At 39.2% G+C, this 19,492-nt stretch overlaps 1 protein-coding gene across 1 annotated transcript; it reads left to right on the top strand.

Moving 5' to 3' along the window:
• Nucleotides 1-3,009: 3,009 nt before the first annotated feature.
• GLYAT (glycine-N-acyltransferase) lies at nucleotides 3,010-15,839 on the top strand. The gene is made up of 6 exons (XM_008529186.2): nucleotides 3,010-3,291; nucleotides 8,094-8,189; nucleotides 11,480-11,587; nucleotides 13,017-13,143; nucleotides 14,789-14,960; nucleotides 15,330-15,839. Exons 2-6 carry the CDS (start codon nucleotides 8,109-8,111, stop codon nucleotides 15,730-15,732), a joined length of 891 nt encoding a protein of 296 aa, XP_008527408.1. The 5' UTR covers nucleotides 3,010-3,291; nucleotides 8,094-8,108; the 3' UTR covers nucleotides 15,733-15,839.
• The last annotated feature ends 3,653 nt before the right edge of the window (nucleotides 15,840-19,492 follow it).

Raw genomic sequence — 19,492 nt, 5'->3', positions numbered from 1 at the left:
ACAAAGACCCAGACATGTCAAACTTCTCTCCTTGGTTGTTTCACACAGTGGAATTGGGAATATCTTTTCTATGAACCTCCTTTCTTTTCTAAGCATGGCAGAACAAATGTTAATGTGGGGGTAGTGGGCACTTTGGAGTGAAAAGATCCTGGGTTTAAATTCTATCTAATTCAACCACACTGTGCCTTAGGTTCCTTCTCTATAAAAGTGAGACCAAGAAGTGCCCACATTGAATAATTGTTGGGATGTTTAACTGCAGCCTCAGAATCGTCAAGGGAGAGGGTACAGCTTATCCTGAGAAGGGAGGATCCTAACACTGTTAGTTACTCCACGCCAGTAATTTTCCACTGTATATGTGTAAGAAGAGAGATCAGATTCTGCAAATCAGACCTCATTCATATCTTTCCTACCATCTTGCACCTATTGTAGATACACATACTTGAGAATGGAAAAGGGAGGAAGAAGGTATTACCTACACAACGTGACTTTCCTTCCAGTGTCTGGCCCATTACTAGCACACAGGTTTAGTTTTCAGAGTAATGGCAGGACCTGTGGGGGCAGAGAGCATCCTGGTGTTCCAATATCACTGACGAACATAGATGCAAAAATCCTCAACAAAGTATTGGCAACCTGAATATGGCAATATATCAAAAAGATCATACATCATGTTCAAGTGGGATTTATACCAGGGACACAGGCGTGGTTCAACATCTGCAAATCAATCAATGTGGTACACCAAATTAACAAAATGAGGAATAAAAACCGCATGATCATCTCAATAGATGCAGAGAAAGCATTTGATAAGATCCAACAGCCATTTATGATAAAAACTTAACAAAATGAGGATAGAAGGAAATTACCTCAATATAATAAAGGCCATATATGACAAACCCACAGCCGACATCATACTCAATGGGGAAAAACTGAATGTCATCCCTCTGAGAACAAGAACAAGATAAGGATGCCCACTATCACCCAGTTATTCAACAGAGTACTGGAGGTTTTGGCCAGAGCAATTAGGCAAGAGAAAGGAATAAAAGGAATCCAAATACAGAGTGAAGAAGTAAACTTCCCACTGTTTGCAGACGACATGATCTTATATATAGAAAACCTTAAAGAATCCATCAGAAAACTATTAGAAATAATTAACAACTACAGTGAAGTTCCAGGGTACAAAATCAACTTAGAAAAATCAGGTGCATTTTTGTACTCTAATAACGAACTTACAGAAAAAGAACTCAAGAATACAATTCCATTTACAATCACAACAAAAAGAAAAAAGTACCTAAGAATAAATTTAACTAAGGAGGTGAAGGACTTATAAAATGAAAACTATAGGACATTATTGAAAGAAATAGATAGTAACATAAAGACACGGAAAGAGTTCGACGCACATGGATTGGAAGAATAAACATAGTTAAAATGCCCATGCTACCCAAAGCAATCTACAGATTCAGTGCAATCCCAATCAGAATCCCAATGACATTCTTCATGGAAATAGATCAAAGAATCCTAAAATTCATATGGGGCAACGAAATACCCCAAATTGCTAAAGCAATACTGAGAAAAAAAACAAAAACGAAAAACAAAGCTGGAGGCATTACAGTCCCTAACTTCAAAATGTACTACAAAGCCATAGTGATCAAAACTGCATGGTTCTGGTACAAAAACAGACACACAGATCAATGGAACAGACCTGAAAGCTCAGAAGTAAAACCGCTCATATATGGACAGCTAATCTTCAACAAAGGTGCCAAGAACATACAATGGAAAAAAGACAGGCTCTTCAATAAATGGTTTTGGGAAAACTGGACAGCCACATGTAAAAGAATGAAAGTAGACCATTATCGCACTCCGTACACAAAAAATTGACTCAAAATGGATCAAAGACTTGAAGACAAGTCCTGAAATCACAAAACTCCTGGAAGATAATATAGGTAATATGCTCTTTGACATCGAACTTAAAAGGATCTTTTCAAATACCATGTCTTCTCAGACAAGGGAAACAAAAGAGAAAATAAACAAGTGGGAGTTGATCAGACTAAAGAGCTTCTTCAAGGCAAAGGAAACTAGGATCAAAACAAGAAGACAATCTACCAATTTGGAAAAAATATTTGCAAATCATATATCCAAAAAGGGGTTAATCTCCTTAATATATAAGGAGCCCACACAACTGAACAACAAAAAAACAAACAACCCGATCAAAAACGGGCAGAGGAGATGAACAGATATTTTTCCAAAGAAGATATACAGATGGTCAATAAACACATGAAAAGATGTTCAACATCACTAGTCATCAGGGAAATGCAAATCAAAACTACACTAAGATACCACCTTAAACCTGTTAAATTGGCCATAATGACTAAGACTAAAAATAACAAATGTTGGAGAGGGTGTAGAGAAAAGGGAACTCTCATACACTGCTGGTGGGAGTGCAAACTGGTGCAGCCACTATGGAAAACAGTATGGAGATTCCTCAAAAGACTAAAAATAGTACTACCATATGACCCAGCTATCCCACTACTGGGTATCTACCCAAACAACTTGAACAGCAGCAGTCCAAAGTAACATATGCACCCCTATGTTCATTGCAGCACTATTCACAGTAGCCAAGGCATGGAAACAATCCTAGTGTCCATCGACTGATGAGTGGATAATGAAGGTGGTATACTACTTAACCAGAAAAAAGAAAATATCATCCCATTTGCAACAACATGAATGAGCCTGCAGGGAATTATGCTAAGTGAAATAAGCCAGACTGAGAAAGACAAGCACCATGATTCCAGTCATATGTGGAATATAAACACACACATGGACAAAGGAAATGGGTCAGTGGTTACCAGGGGAAGAGGGGTGGGGAGTGGATACGGGGGGTGAGGGGGAGCACTTGTGTGGTGACAAACAAGAAATAATGTACAACTGAAATTTCACAATGATGTGAACTATTATGAACTCAAATTTTTTTTAAAAAACGCAACCCGGTGTTTTGGAAAGAGAAGTTCAGGTGGCACACTGGCAGCCTCCCAACGTGGCAGAACCACCCACCTCAGCATAAGACCCAGAAGGGGAGGGCTGAATGTCATGTGAGCTGACACCCAGAATTTCTGGTTTAGTGCAAGGTCCACATTACAAACCTCTGCTTGGCCATTTCTGGAGGAGACACAACCAAACATCCTCTTCAAGACTCTGCTGAACTAACTGCATCAGAGGGAAATTTCATCATTCAGAGGTCTCTCCTCTTCATTAGTTCCTGCAGACGCTACAAAGGTTGGTGTGGAGACAGCTTTCCAGGTGAGGACTCACGTCAAAAAAAAACACATGAAAAGGATAACCATTTCTTTATGACATCCTCTCCATTTAAATGATGCAAATCAAAATGCTTATATTGTGTCATGCTCAGAATATGTTGACAAATATACCTAAGGAAAGGAATAACTCCAATTTAAAAAACATATATCTGGCACCTACTCTGTGAAGGTCAGCTTGTTAGGTACTGTGAAAAATTCTTAAAGGTTTCTGATCTGAACCAACAAATGAATGAGGAGAGATTTAGACACTTCCTGGAAGCAGGTGGGTGAATAAAGCAATTAATGTGTGGAGACACTGCAAAGATTACTATATTTAATCCTTCTGGTTGTATCATAAGTTAGGCAGACTTTTTTCCTGCAAGACAAATAAGAAGATTGTTGTACTTTAAGTCAGAGAGGAAATAAATAGATAAACAAGAACAAGAATGCAGACCAGATTTGTTGTTTATTTAAATCATATAATAAACAAATTCACTTTAAAGATTTCACCTCTACTGCCTCTACGACAATCTATTTATTTATTCGTTTGTTTTCTCTTCTAAATTTATGCTTATCTATGCGGTACACAAACTGTTTGGGTTTTTTTTTTTTTGAGGAAGATTAGCCCTGAGCTAACATCTGTGCCCATCTTCCTCTGCTTTATATGTGGGACGCCTGCCACAGCATGGCTTGCCATGCAGTACCATGTAAGCACCCGGGATCTGAACCAGCAAACCCCGGGCCTACAAACTGTTTTATGTCCTACATTTTCTCCTTTTATTTTACCACTTTCCCACGTGTCTATATGTGTAATTTTAATATCTGAGAGTTGCATCACCCAATAGATCATATTTTATATTATCTTTGCTTATTGCTGGACACGGGGAGTTTGTTTGTCCCTGCTTATATTTGTGTAGCTTTACAAAATTCTGTTTAGAGACTTTGTCTTCTTTTCAATTGTTTTCTTTGGCTTAATTTCTATTTCTGGGATGACTGGATGTCAGATTCTGAAGTTGACTCACAAGGACTTTGCCTGTGGCCCCATACAGCCAGCTCACTGTGAGTGTGTCAGATTTCCTGGAGAATCTCAATCTCAGTTGTGTTCAATCTACTTTATTTATTGGGCACTATGCTTCGTTGTTAGTTTGTGTGTACATCCTTGGAGGATGGTTCCAAAGTCTACACTTCTCAGTAATATTATGCCTCACAGATTTGACATCAAACGCTACATTACATCTTATACTCATGTAACTTCCTTGTGAGTTGTCTCTAGATCAAAGATAAGATTGACCTTCAGGAATGCTATATTTTTACAGTGCTAAGACCCTCAGATATAAGACAAGGGTGCCTTTAATCTGGTATGGACTTTTCTTCAAGATGTGACAATGCAAAGTAGCTGATGTGAATGTTAATAAGCTCGGAAGCTATGGTCAAAGTATACCAAAGCCTACATATTCTGGTCAAGAGGCTCCTAACTTCATAACAGAGATGCAAGAATAAATTAAGCACCTGTTGCTTTTGTCTAATGATTGACAAGGATCTTGGAAGGGAACAGGGGACACTGGCATGGAAAAATCAGGATCCAAAAATGCAGTGAAATCTTTGGAACCCAGTCGTGTTTTTCCACAGACACAAACTAATATTGGCTCCATTTCTGAAAGTCCAAATCTTTCATCACCATCCCAGAGAACCATTGGTCGTGAGGAGTTAAGCTGAAATGAAGGTCCTGAGGTCCAGGAAGTCAAAGTACACAGAGGACAACTCAGTAGGAACAGATGCCTCAGAGCTAATTGCTTAAGTTTGTCAATAATTTTTAGTCAAAGACCCTGTGGAACACACCTGCAATGCAACAAAGTTAAGTTTATTGTCTGTTGCAACAAGAGAGAGAGCACACCGTGGGGAACGTGGTGCTTCTCAATAACAGTCTGTCAAGAGGGACTTGACTTGGGTGATTTGGAGAAGGGCTCAAGGAAGCATGTCTTTGCTCTGGCTTGGATACTATCAGAAAGCATTGCAAGTCGACTTAATACTTGTATCCATGAAGCAAGAGGAGAGAAGCAGGGGTAAAGAAGGAGTAGCCGTTTGTTAAGTGGGGAGAGGACTATTTGTCCATTCTTTTTTTTTTTTTTTTTTTTTTTGCTTGAGGAAGATTAGCCCTGAGCTAACATCTGTGCCAATCTTTCTCTATTTTGTATGTGGGTCACCACCACATCATGGCTGATGAGTGGCATAGGTCTGCACCTGGGATCCAAACCTGAGAACCCAGGCCACCAAGTGGAGCATGCTGAACTTATCCACTATGCCCCAGGGCCGGCCCCCTATTTGGCCATTTTTGCAGATAAGACTGCCTTTTTGTTTTTATCCATGCTCAAACATGTTAGTGAAATGGTCTCGTTTTTGACTCATTTCGGTATGGCCACAGAGTGACCTTGCCTGATGTTGCTGTTCTGTGAAAGTGTTACGTGTTAGGAACTGCCATTTTTCTTTCTCAAATTCATCAAACACACAAAGTGGAATGGGGCCTATTTTAGATAAATGACTTGGGGAGCACAAAGTAGTAGAGGGGCAAATAAGTAAAGACAACAATGAATTTCATCTAACATCTACATTCAGATATTTACAATCATTTGAGTCTCTCAAGAACTCATATGGACTGTTTAAAAATAAAATTCAGCACTGTTTGCTGAAAAGACTATCCCATCCCCATTTAACTGTCTTGACATTTTTGTAGAAAATAAGTTGACCACAAATGTCCAGCTATTTCTGGGCTCTCTATTCTATTTCATTGATTTATTGTCTATCCTTATGCCAAGACCAGTCTATCACGAGTACTATAGTTTTCTATAAGCCTTGAAATTATGTAAATTTTAGAATAAGCTTGTCACTTTCTACAAATAAAACTTGGGGTGTTTATGACTAATCTGAATATATATATATCAATTGGGGAGATAATGGTGACATATTAACAGTAATCAGTCTTCTTATCCCTTTTTCCCCTCTGTGTATCATTATGGATAGTTTCCATTTCTGTGTCTTTAACTTTATTGATCTTTTCTTCTGCAAGGTCTAAATTACTGTTAATCACATTCAACGTATTTTTCATTTTAGATTTTTTTCATTTCTATAAACTCTGGGTCTTTTTTATATCTTCCATTTTTCTCCTCATCATAATCATGTATTCCTCCATCTTGTTAAACATGAGGAGCAATATTATTATAGTTATTTAAAGTCTGTCTGCTAGTTCCAACATCTCCAGATTACATTTTCCTGATTTTTACATGACTAGCATTTTTACTGGATGCTGTAAAACGTGAATTATACATTGTTAGTTGACAGATTTTGTTCTACTTATTCATAGTGTTGTATTTTGTCTTGGTGCACAGTTAAGTTATTGGAATCAGCTATAGGAATTTTTCCACCTACTCCTTTCCAGTGGTTCTTTACCTAGGATGAAGTTTAAGGTGGTTTCCTCTTACGCAGATCAACAGTGAGCCGAAGACTCTAGGAGATCGCTCTTCCCTGAAGATCTCCAGATTCCTCTTTAGTGCTTTCTCTCTCCCTGAAGCTCCACCCTGGCCTCTCAAATCTCTGTATGCTCAAATCAGTGAGACCCATGTGCTCTGATCAGTTTCCATCTCCCTGAGCTGCAGCCTGGAAACTGCCCTCAGACTGATGTAACCATAAGGCTCACCTTTTCTGTTCTCCTTTTCTCGGAGATTTTAGTTCTGGGCTGCCTGATGTCCATCATGTGAAAACTGTTGTTCTAAAATCACAGTTACCCAGGTCTGCCTGGAGTGTGGCATCTCATGCATGGCTGATTTTAAAGAAACATGCTGTCAGAACGCTTCTTTGGTGTCTTCACTCAGAAGTAACTTTGTACTCCTCCAAAGATCACGGTTCCAAAATAGAACACTGACAGCCTCCTTTCTTCCTTTTTCACGTATTTGGGATTTTGTGGAATGTTTTCATAATCCCAGTTGATGCAGTGTATCAAATAGATAAAAATGCTATTTTTCTACTACCAATAATTTGTGCAATGTAAATCACAGATCCAAAATTGAGGCTTGGAGATGGAATGAGACTCAAAAATAGGGTGAGGCTCAGTGACAGGGTGACAGTACCAGCTTGGAATATGACTTGACAATTAGAAAAAAAAGGTTAACTATTTGTATTTTAGACCATGTCCAAGTGCCCACATTAAAAAGGCTACATCAAAGTATCATACAATATACAGCATTTTAACTCAAGTAGGGAGACAGAGGAGAGGGAAGAAGAGGAGGGGAAAGAAAAGGATGGTGAAGGAGAGGAGGAGGAGAGGATGTTCAGTGCTTACTATATGGCAGATACTCTTTTAAGCATGTACTTACTCATTTTAATGTATTAACTCATTTAATCCTCACAAAAATTCCGTAAGTTAGATAGTGCCATTATCCCATCCACCTTTGAGGGAATCAGGGCCCAGAGAGGCTAGGTAGCTTTCCCAAGTTTACACAGCTTATTATTGGTAAAGTCAAGAGAATCACTAATAACAACTAAATTTCAAAAGATGTTATCTTGTTTACCTAAAGTGAAACTAATGGCATGAATTCACCAAGGCGTCAGAAAGTGAACTGAAAAATTCAGAAAGCACCGCCTCTGCTTTCTGCCAGTCTTCTCCTTCCTTGGAATTGGTGAGGCCTTCAGTGAAGGTGACACTGCTGAAAAGGCGCTGAAGAAGGCCCTGGCATAGAACTTGCTATGAAACTCTCGTTTCTGAATCTCCTCCAGCTCTTCTCATTCCCGGCTGTTTCTTGTTTGTCTCTCTAGGCTAAGATATCTTCCATGATGTTCCCATTGCAAGGAGTCCAGATGTTGCAGACGCTGGAGAAATCCTTGAGGAAGAGTCTCCCTGTATCCTTAAAGGTGACAATGGAAAATTCTGCGGGGAGTAAGGAATCGAAACCTCTTGTGAGAGAAGAGGAAAAGACACTAACATTTATTGAGCACCTATTCTGTGCCAGGCAATATTGCATGTTTTCTCTCATTTAATTTGCATTACCACTTTACAAGATCTTTGCTATTATGTCCATGTCACTGATGGAGACTCAGTTAAGTGATTTGCCCAAAATCACACAAATAGTGAGCTGTAATGCTATGGTATGAACATAGGTATGCCTGAGACCTAACACTGCCTTTTACTCTGTGCTTATGCAAAAAGCATTCCCTTGTTCATTTCCAAGAAACATTCCATTTCAGCACTGGAAACTTGCCCAGAGTTCTCCTACAAAGTTGGCTGAGACTGCACATTGTCTAATTCGCTCTCCCTGAAAGAACACTTACTGTGTGAGAGGTTAACCATCATGAGTCTTCTTTGAACTTAATGATGCCAATTTCTATATTGACTTAAATTTCCCAATTGCTCAGAAATTATTGCATATCAAGCTATTTTGTGGTTGACTCCAACTGTGTCCCTTAACCTAGGAAAATTGATCAGAAATCTCAGGATTAAATAAAACACACATGTAAATGCCTACATCCAGAACTGTGCAAGAACAACTCCAACGATAGGCTCAGGTCTTTGCTTGTGTTTTTCTTTATCAACCAAAGGGATAGGGTCCACTCCAGTGGAACCTAAGTACAACCGTGTGTGTGTGTGTGTGTATTTTTAAGGAGATCATTTTTCCCTGAAACATTTTTGTAGATATAGAAACTGGATTTTCTATTTCTGTTTTATAAGCCACTCTTATAAGATGCATACATCGTAGATAAGATAAATGCATTTACCTCCCTCACTCCGTATAGATTTGTTACTCTCTCTTTTCAGTGTAAAGGAGAAAAATATTACCTTTATTTTACCTATAAATCATATGGCTTAATTTTCGTTTATTAGAAATAGACTAACGAAGCAACTGACCCTGTGCTTTAATTACTGCCAAAAACTGACTTCAATCAATCTAAAACTAAAGTCATTCACTTTGGTAGATCCCACTAACATTAATCTGTATTACCTAATAATTAATTGGTTTCACTTGATAATCCTTGAAATCCAGGCAACTATCAGAGAGACAGTCAATTTTTCTTTGAGGTTACATCAGTTAGATACTCTATGAACACTTGCTTAAGGTATTTTTACGGTGAGTAGCTATTTAAACTTTTAACTGCAGGCTAAAAGTTTTTCTCCCATGCTCTGCAGTGTAGAATTTTGTGATTTAAATTTGTCTTTGTTCCTGATGTTAAGTGGACCCCACAAATTTTGAGAGAACTCTTGATGCTTCCCAAATGTCCTTTCTTGGAGCATCTCTGGTAAGATAATGTGGTCCTCTTGGCGCCTCAACTTTCATGAAGAAATAGCACTCCTCTTCTTTGGTTGCAAATTAAAGATATATATTTTCCCCTAGTTGAAATCTAGAATATTTACAAGCCAGGTACCTTTAACGGAGGTATGATTTAGAACTTAATACTTACTTGAATCTCAGTTGAGAAAAAGTCCATCCACTCTTCTAAGTGTTAGATATTAAGTACAGTTTATTGCATGTGTCAACTCCAGTTGAGTCAACTTAGAGTAGCTGCCTGGCTCACTATGTTCTGAGTTCAGAAGAAAAAAAGAGATTTAATTAATTAGGCCATGGGAATACGAAAGAGTTCCACATATTTTCAAATCTTGTAATGGATAACATCATAGTGTAAATCAATTTTACAGGCCTCAAATGCAAATGTGTAAAAAGAGAATGTCTATATTTTGCTAAGGTATGCTGAATTTCTATATCAAGCCTCCCCTCAAGGCTGAAAACAGAGTAAATTCAGATAAACTTGATCAACTTTCAGAGATTATTTTTCTTACTATTCTCCCTGGTCTAACATCAATAGTTCATGTCAGATGGAGGGTGGCAGGAGGGAAGGATACTGGTATAGTCCTTGGTCATCATCAATCCATGCTGGAAACCACTGTAGCACATGCCATCTTTTTGACCTTTGGTCACTGGCATGTTTCCATGCTGGTATCTGCAGAGGCTTCACATTTACAATTGTCATGAGGCCCATGCCGGTTTCCACTGCTGCATTCTCCAACTCCCAAATCACAAGGACAGAATGTCCGCAGGTTTGCTCTCATTCATTCTCTCTCCTCTCTCCCTTCTCTCTCAACAGCCTGTACAACATGGTGGGGGTGGGAATCCAAGACTAAACCCAGGCTGGGAGACCCCACAGCCCATTCTCTTGAGCACTATACTGTGGCCTCTGTTTATTGGTGGGAGTTCATTTACCTTTCCAGAGGGTAATGTGGACATATATGTTAAAGAGTTTTAAACATGTGCATAACCTTTGAACCAGCAAATACCTTTCTGGATATTCTAAGAAAATATCAGGTGCTCATGCAAAGATTTCTGTGCAAATATGTTCTATAAAGAATTATTTGTTGGGGCTGGCTCCGTGGCCGAGTGGTTAAGTTCGCGCACTCCGCTGCAGTGGCCCAGGGTTCGGATCCTGGGCGCAGACATGGCACCAATCGTCAGGCTACGTTGAGGTGGCGTCCCACATCCCACAACTAGAAGGACCTGCCGCTAAGATATATAACTATGTACAGGGGGCATTTGGGGAGATAAAGCAGAAAAAAAAAGAAAGATTGGCAACAGTTGTTAGCCCAGGGGGCAATCTTTAAAAAAAACAAAAAGTATTATTTGTTGAGGTGAAAAGTTGGAAACAGCTGAAATGCCCATCAATAGACAAATAATAAATAAACTGCAGTCCATTCATATAATGGACTCCTATGCAGTCATTAACAAAAATTGAAAACTTTTGTGTTTATGAACGTGGAAATATGCCCACAATGTATTCAGTGGGGAAAACACCACGTATCAGGTCATTTTACTCTTGTAAAATTGTGTATCCCTATATATATGAATAAGAGAAAAGTCTGGGAAAAGATAATATTAAATCCTAAAATTGAAAGTGGTGTTCTTAAAATCATTAATTTTACACATCTAAATCTTTTACAATATGCATGTATGCTTCATATTGGATGGGGAGAAAAAACCCGTCTCATTTGAGGTTAAAAAATGTAGTACATGGAGATTGTGTGACTTAGATGTTATAGTTCGCCCTTTCCACCATAAAATTTCATGATTTCACAGAAATAATCCTTATCCTGGTCAAACAAGGCACTTTGCCATCCCTTCTTAATAAGCCGACTCTCTCATTTTCTTGGGATGTTGTAGGTTTATGGGGCTGTCTTCCACATGACTCACGGAAACCCATTCAAGCTAAAGGCCCTGGTGGACAAGTGGCCTGACTTTAATGCAGTGGTTATCCGCCCTGAGGAGCAGGTAAGGTGCCAGATGTGGAATGAATATGCTTATCTGTTTTTATTTGCTGTGTGCCTACCATGTGCCTGGCAATGTGGTAGACTCTGGGGATACAGAAGTGAATCATGGTGATTCATTCAAGTCCCTGTCCTCAAGAACCTCACAGTCTGGGGGAAAAAATAGATAAGCAAATAAATTACAGCTCAGTGTGAAGTGTGCAAGAATGGAAGAGGTACAACATACATAAATAGCACAGGCAACATCTGATCAAACTATGGACGTTGGAGATGCAGAGTACAGGGTAAGGTTAGAGACACCTCTTGGTGGTTTCATCTGAACTGGATTTTGTACATAAATATATTTTTGTCAGGCTGACAAAGAAAACCGTAAGGGCAAAGATAGGAAGGTGTAAAACAGGGCTTAGGGTGATTACAAAAACCAATTTTTAATACTAGAATTTCTATATACATTTTGAGGAAACATTTAAAAGTTAGTGAAACTGAATAGTTAATAAATTTCAAAGGCAAAAATTCTTAAGTTTATTTTAAAACATCCAGTAAAATTATACATTTATAAAACTACAAATATTACACCTTTCATACAAATAGTTACTTAAAAACCACTAAATTAAACAATATATAAAATGAATAAATGTATATTAATAATAAAAACTGAACTGAAATAAAATCATTTGATCTTTTTATGTTAAATGTGACCTTAAGGAACAAAATGTGTTAGTGATAGCATTGCTGACTTGTGAGTGTATTTTTGGGAAACATCTTCCAACTACTTAAAAAAAGGTTTCTAATACTGCACTAGTTGTGGTAATATTTTCCTGTGCCTGCTTCCTCCAGATAATCTCATCTGTTATTTAATAATTTGAGGGGAATTTTCTAAATAAGTGGTTTCTTTCTTTTTCTGTAACTATAATTTGTTTAATGATAGTATTTTAAGAAAGCATTTCTAACTGATGTTCGTCTTCTTTGGCTTCATTAAGATGGAGATTTTAATCCAGAGTTATCTGTAACCAAATTTAATGCTGTCATGTTGATAGTTTGTGTGTTCTGTAAGTGTTTGAACTGTAGTAAAATTATTCTTGCAACAGAAGCTTTTCCTTGTCAATTGCTTTTTTCTTCTTCCTATTGAGGGTGATGGAGGTATAGAAAGATACTTTATAAATAATTATGTTTTGTTTGATTTTAAATTTTAATACAATATATTGGTAAACAATAATATTGCTCTGCAATTTTCCATCATAAATTGAATACCAAAATCTCTCATCTTTATCTCATTAATATCTTAAATGTTTCAGAAATAATTGTAAGGCATCAATAAAAATACCAATATTTTAGTCCTTAAAAACATCACAATATAATGGAATTTAGAAAAAAGTATTACAATCATGAAATATGAGAAATTTGATTTATTCTCCTTTTCCCAATGATAATAGGAGATGACAGATGACCTTGATCACTACACCAATACTTACCAAATCTACTCTAAGGACCTCAAGAACTGTCAGGAATTCCTTAGCTCACCAGAAGTCATCAACTGGAAGCAGCATTTGCAGATCCAAAGTAAGTAAGAGGAATGGGATTTGTGCTGACTTACGTCTCTGTCCTGAACAATTTCCCTTGACTCATATCTCATTCCTCCAAGCCCTAGACCCTCAATCTGCTATCAGTTTTTTTATTTGGCTGCAAATATTCCTGTAAAGGGGGAAAAACACTTTCAAAGCTTCCAAAGAATGGATTTCATGTAGGAACCATAAAAGAATTCCATGATAGCCAAGGATTTATGGCATATTTTGCAGACATATCTAAGATCCCCTAGGGTGATTGGGGGCCAGAGCAGAAATTTCCCTAGGGCCTTCTGTTCCTGTCAATAAGAATGACAACTCACCATAGAGCACCTCCCAGATCATGAAGGACAACTTTCATGCTTGTGAGCATGTCCTCCAGAGTCCAACCCCCTAGGTTGGCATCTGCCTGTTACTTGCTATGTGATCCTAACCAAGTGATTTATCCTCCCTATGATCATGATTTTCATATATAAAAGTGGGAGTAATAATGGTCTCTAAAACATGGAAGTAGTAAAAAGACTAAATGAGGGGCCAGCCTGGTGGCGCAGGGGTTAAATTCGCACATTCTGCTTTAGAGGCCCGGGATTCGCCGGTTCCAATCCTGGGTGCAGACATGGCACCGCTTGGCAAGCCATGATGTGGTAGGCATCCCACATATAAAGTAGAGGGAGATGGGCATGGATGTTAGCTCAGGGCCAGTCTTCCTCAGCAAAAAGAGGAGGATTGGCAGCAGTTAGCGCAGGGCTAATCTTCCTAAAAACACCAAAAAGAAGACAATGAAATCTTGAATAAGAATTGCTTAGTACAATATCTAGATGTTTCAGTTAACTTTTGCTGCATAGCAAACCTCATAATTCTGTGAATCAACAATTTTGGCTGGGCTTTCCAAGGCAGTTCTTCTGCTGGTCTCGTCTGGGTTTACTCATGCAACTGTAGTCAGTTGATGGGTGGACTAAGGGTTGGTTGGCTTCAGCATGGCCTTACTCACATCTGAATGACAGTTCTGGCTGTCAGTGCCAGTTATTTGCTGTGATGACAGCATGATAGGAGCACATGTCCTCACCAGGCTAGTCTAGGCCTATTGATATTGTGTTGGTCTGAAAGTAACCAGGAGCACAAAAAGAGGTCACAATCCAATGTGCAAGTACTTTTAAGCCTCTCCCTACATCAAATTTGCTCTTTCCCATTGACAAAAGCAAGTCATATGGTCAAGGGCAGATGCAGTGCAGGAGGGGACCACTTCAGGGAATGGATACAAGGACTTACGGGCAAATTATGGCCCATTACTGCAACAATCTATAATAATTGGAGCATAGTAAGTGTTCAATAGATGTTGGCTACTACTTTTTTTTATAACTCATCTCCTTTGATCATCAAAAGCCCAGAAAACTTAGTTCTAATCCTGGTATTGCCACTAATGGCATGACTGTAGCTGAATGAATTTCTGGGCACATTTTCACTTATATAAAACAGGGAAAATTGCACAAATCCTGACTATATAACCCCAGTTACACAGTGGCAGCACCAAGCCCAGAACCAAGGTTTTCTGACCGTACATACTCAGAAACTTCCTACTTCACTGGAGAGCTTCCTCTAGAATGTACTTAAATCATTGCACCTCTCCTTATAACCCTGTCTAGGTTCACAGTCCAGCCTTAATGAGGTAATACAAAATCTTGCAGCCATGAAATCTTTCAAAGTCAAGCAAACACAATGCATTCTGTATATGACACCTGAGATGGCGAAGAAACTGGCTCCTTCCCTGCTAGATGGAAAGAATTTATCACCTGATGATGGCAAACCCACTGACATGTGAGTTTGATAAAAGCCACTCTGCATTACCCATACCTCTCACTGCCGAGGTGGCCTCTCAGCTTCTCTCCCTGCTCTCATGCTGGCTCCCTATAATCAATATTCTTCAAAGCAGCCAGAGCACTCTTTTTTAAAAGTGAAATTCAGACCATGTTCCTCCTCTGCTTAAAATACTCTACCACTTCCTACTCCCTCGCTCCAACAACACTGGCTTTCATTCTGTTCTTCTGTCACCACAAGGTCACCCATACTCCGGGACTTTGTGTCTGCTCTTTCCTCTGCTTACTTTGTCTCTCGAGATAATGGAGGTAAGAACAAATATAAACCTCCATACTCATGGACTTTCCTTTTCTCTTGGAACCTCCATAGCAACCAAGAGATGTTTAGACTCTCATCCCTGGACGTTACCCACGCTGCCTTGGTGAATAAATTCTGGCATTTTGGTGGCAACGAGAGGAGCCAGAGATTCATCGAGCGCTGTATCCGGAACTTCCCTAACAAATGCCTGCTGGGACCTGAGGGGACCCCTGTGTCCTGGTGCCTGATGGACCAGACAGCAGAGATACGGATGGCAGGCACCACACCTGAGTACCGGGCCCAGGGCCTCGTCTCGTATGTCATCTATCACCATACGCAGGCTCTCGACAAACTCGACTTCCCCATCTATTCGCACACAGACAAGAGTAACATAATTATGCAGAAAATGAGTCTCAGTCTGTGTCACATCCCTATGCCCTGTGACTGGAACCAGTGGAACTGTATCCCTCTGTGAAGCAGCCCTAAACACAAGACAGTGTGGGATGGGCCTGGGCATGTGGCTGGAGGAGCAGATAAGTGGAGGGAGAAAAAGAATAAACTGTAATTATAATCATCAGTAAAGGTGTGCATGCTGTTTGGGCTCTGGGGAAGCAGTGTGAATGGTCAGCAGGCCCATCACTGTCCCTGCACTCAAATCCCTGATGGGTTTCCCTTAGATATTTCTGTACGAAGCACCTCCAGGTACCCCTCCAGTGTCCCACATGGTTTGATTCCCCACACTACCAGGATCTCTGTGACACTCCTTCATTAGCTACATATTGCCCCACATGGCTTCTCCTGGAACTCTTATCTGGTGGATATTTATTGAGAAGAGGTAGAAGTTGAGAGGGAGGGCATTACAGCATGGACACCTACTGTTCCACTTGACTTCAGCACGTTGCTTCAGGATGCTTGAATTCTACGCAGGTCAGATACTTGTCTCATAGGAGAATCTAGTTGGTGGTGCAGAGGGATATTCTCCCCGGTTGGGATGGCTTAGCTTAGCTCAGAGAGTTTCCTGCCCCATCACTTCAAGAGAAACATCCCTAAATACCAGTACTGGGCAGCAAAGTGAGCACTGAAATGAAGATGGTCACCTGGATTAAGAACTTATTCCCTTCCAGTCATCTAGGCCTAGAATTAGACTATGAAATTGGAGATGAAACCCTTCCACACACATACACTCAAAAATTACCAAGGTTTAATTTCTTGACCAGTAGAGAGTGTGGAGGCTCAGTTGAGAGCAAGTTTCTCAACCCTGGCACCATGGACATTTTAGACTGGACAATTCTTTGTTGTAAGACTGTCCCGTGCATTTGTAGAATGTTTAGCAGGAACGCTGGCCTCTACCCACTAGACACCAGTAGCACCCTTTATCCCAGAAATGACAACTAAAAATGCCTCCAGATATTGGTAAATATCCCCTGGAGACTCACCACTGCTTGAGATTTAGAGTAGTGGTTCTCAAACTTGAGAATGCATCAGAATCACTTAGCAGGTTTGTTAAAAAAGATTGTGAGGACTCACCCCTAAATTTTCTGATTCAGTAGATCTTGGGTAGAGTCCCAGAATTTACATTTCTGACAAGTTTCCAGGTGATCCTGATACTGCTGGTCCAGGGACCATGCTTTGAGAACCACTGGTTTAGTGAAGTAATAGAACATATTTTATTCCCTAGAACTAAAGATGAAACTTCTTATCCCATGTTACTTGGATATATTGTTTTATTTTTGTATTATAATGTAAATTTGTGCTCTAAAGATTCATGATATTATTTCATTAAAAAGTTCTGAAGCTTCTATAAACATCAGTAAACAGGGCAATAGGCAGACACTAAACTATCCTTTCACTACTTCCCTATAAAACCTGCTGACTAGACAACACTAGAGATTTTCTTTTAATAAAGGAAAAGAGTATCTTCAGCTATTGAGTGTTGTACGGAGGAAAAACAGAGACCTTTGAGTGCTAAGAATTGCCCAGCATGAATAGTCACCTGGGTTATTTGAAATCTGATCTGAAGGACATTTTATGTTCAGAGTGACATCTTGACTGTCCTCCATGGCCCCACATTCAGGGGCACACTCTCCATCTACACTGCTCAGCACCAGCACAGCTCCCCAGTTCCTTGTCTTGAGCCTCCTTCATATCACTCCAAGGTCAGTTACATCTACAATCTGGCATTCTTCAAAATTCTTTGAGAACTAAGCTAGGGACCTCAGCACATGGAAGCTGCCTCTTACACGTCTCTTTTTTAGCACCTTTGTCACAAGTAGGAAAGATTATATTCCTTATATTTTAGCTACACCTTACTACGTATCCAACTGAATCAATATCTCCATAAACACTGCTGGTTGGGGGGCCGGGGTGGAAGCACAGCAGTTTCAGCATTTAAGACTTTGGCATTTCAGGCAATTGTATTGCAAGAAGGAAAGAAGTGAGTGTTAGTCACCAAATGGACAATGGGGGTCCATAGCCCAATTCCTTAAAACATTAAAACAACAGGCTTTCCTTTCTACATGAGTACAAGCTAAGACTCCCCTCTAAGAATTCTCTGTGGTCAGCAAGGGGAAAAAGGCTTTGTGACACTGAAATAAGGAGAGAGACCTCAGGCTGAGGTAAAGGAAAACACACTTCAGCACAAGAGACGAGATCTCATGATATTCATGAAACCAAGAGGGTATGCTGTGGAACAGAGCAGGCAAAGAGAGAGTGGACTTTGTATCATAAGTCAGCCACCTTCTAAAAGGCTTCTTGAAAGGGATACCAACAATATAGGCATTCAAAGGAGAATGAAGTGTTTGTTATACTTCAATTCACTGAATCTTTCTTTGTCTACTGATATGTAGTGCTGTTTTATTATTGGGTGGCTGATTCCCTCATAAAATTCCTCCTCTGTAGAGATATGATCTATACATTTATTTATATTTATTATCCTCTAGGCTACAAAAATGTCTTCTGGGGATGGCCTTGTTTACCATTGCTGCAGGGGACCCTTGAGGGAGGTGGACACAGTAGGTGTAGAGAGGAGGAGTTTTTCTGCTTCTGATAGCATCCTACTACAAATCATGAGGTTATTGATTCCACACATCCATGTAGTCTTCAAGGACTCTTTGAGGACTCCACTTCCTCTTCTGTTGATGATGCAGGGTGACTTCTGCTCTAGGCTATAGCTGAGACAGGATGGTGAGAAACAATGGATTCCATTCGTGCCTCAAATTTGGCTAGTGAATTCTATTATTATTTTATTTACAAATCCTTTAAAGTCTACAGTTTTTAACAATTAACTCTAAGGAGACATATTATGTTTGTGACTATTTATATTATAAACAAAATTCACTAAACAGTTTAAGCTATATGTGTAAATTTAATTTCTCTTTTAAGGACTTTAGCTTCTGGCAACAAATGAACCATTCTTAAATACTAAGTGATTCTTGTAATTCCAATAAACTGACCATTTAAAATTACACATACAGGAAATCTAAACCTTTATTGGCTCCTCTAATATTGAAGCAGAACCTCAAGAAGACTTCAACTATAAAAAGTCATAAATATAAATCAATTACCCAATTATACCTTTTAAGTTGGATTTAAAGGTTATTACTCTAACAGGAAAATTCTTTCACACATTAAAAGTGTGTGAAATACTAAATAGTGACAACTTCCTCCTTAACTCAAAAATATTTTTATTCCCCTAAAACAGTAGTTTTCAGCCAGGGGGAATTTTATACTCCAGAGGACATTTGGAAATGTCTGGAGACATTTTGGTAGATACAACTTGGGGAGGTGGTGCTCCCGGCATCTAGTGGGTAGGAGGATGCTTTTAAACATCCTACAATGCACAGGGCAGCCCCTGAAAACAAAGAATTATCTTGTCCAAAATATTCATGGTGCCAAAGTTGAGAAACTCTGCTCTAAACATTTGTATATTCAATTCTCACTCTTCCAAATGCTTAACAATACTTACCTTCTTGAAGAAGATGCATACCATCCCAGGTATTTGAAAGTATTTCCTACCAGAAAAGTAGTTAGATTGACTAGATTATTTTTCAGGAAACTGATAGAATGGATTGAACAATATTTTTAATATTATGTCAATAATTTCATAACTTCTAGAGGAGGGGAACCATTTAACCCTCTTCCCTGAATTAGAGTTGTATTCATGTGTTCATTTTTCTATCTACTCATAGAATTCTATATCTTCCATCCTGGTCAATTAACTAGTTGGGTTTTGGAGT

This window comes from Equus przewalskii, chromosome 11, assembly GCF_037783145.1.
Source record: "Equus przewalskii isolate Varuska chromosome 11, EquPr2, whole genome shotgun sequence".
Taxonomy (NCBI): domain Eukaryota; kingdom Metazoa; phylum Chordata; class Mammalia; order Perissodactyla; family Equidae; genus Equus; species Equus przewalskii.
This window is presented reverse-complemented; position numbering and strand designations above follow the sequence as displayed.

Coding starts and splice junctions, on each gene's coding strand:
- GLYAT (XM_008529186.2), top strand. CDS start 8,109: ATGATGTTCCCATTGCAAGGAGTCCAGATGTTGCAGACGCTGGAGAAA. Junction 13,144..14,788: donor GCAGCATTTGCAGATCCAAA/GTAAGTAAGAGG, acceptor AACCCTGTCTAG/GTTCACAGTCCAGCCTTAAT. Junction 14,961..15,329: donor GATGGCAAACCCACTGACAT/GTGAGTTTGATA, acceptor GAACCTCCATAG/CAACCAAGAGATGTTTAGAC.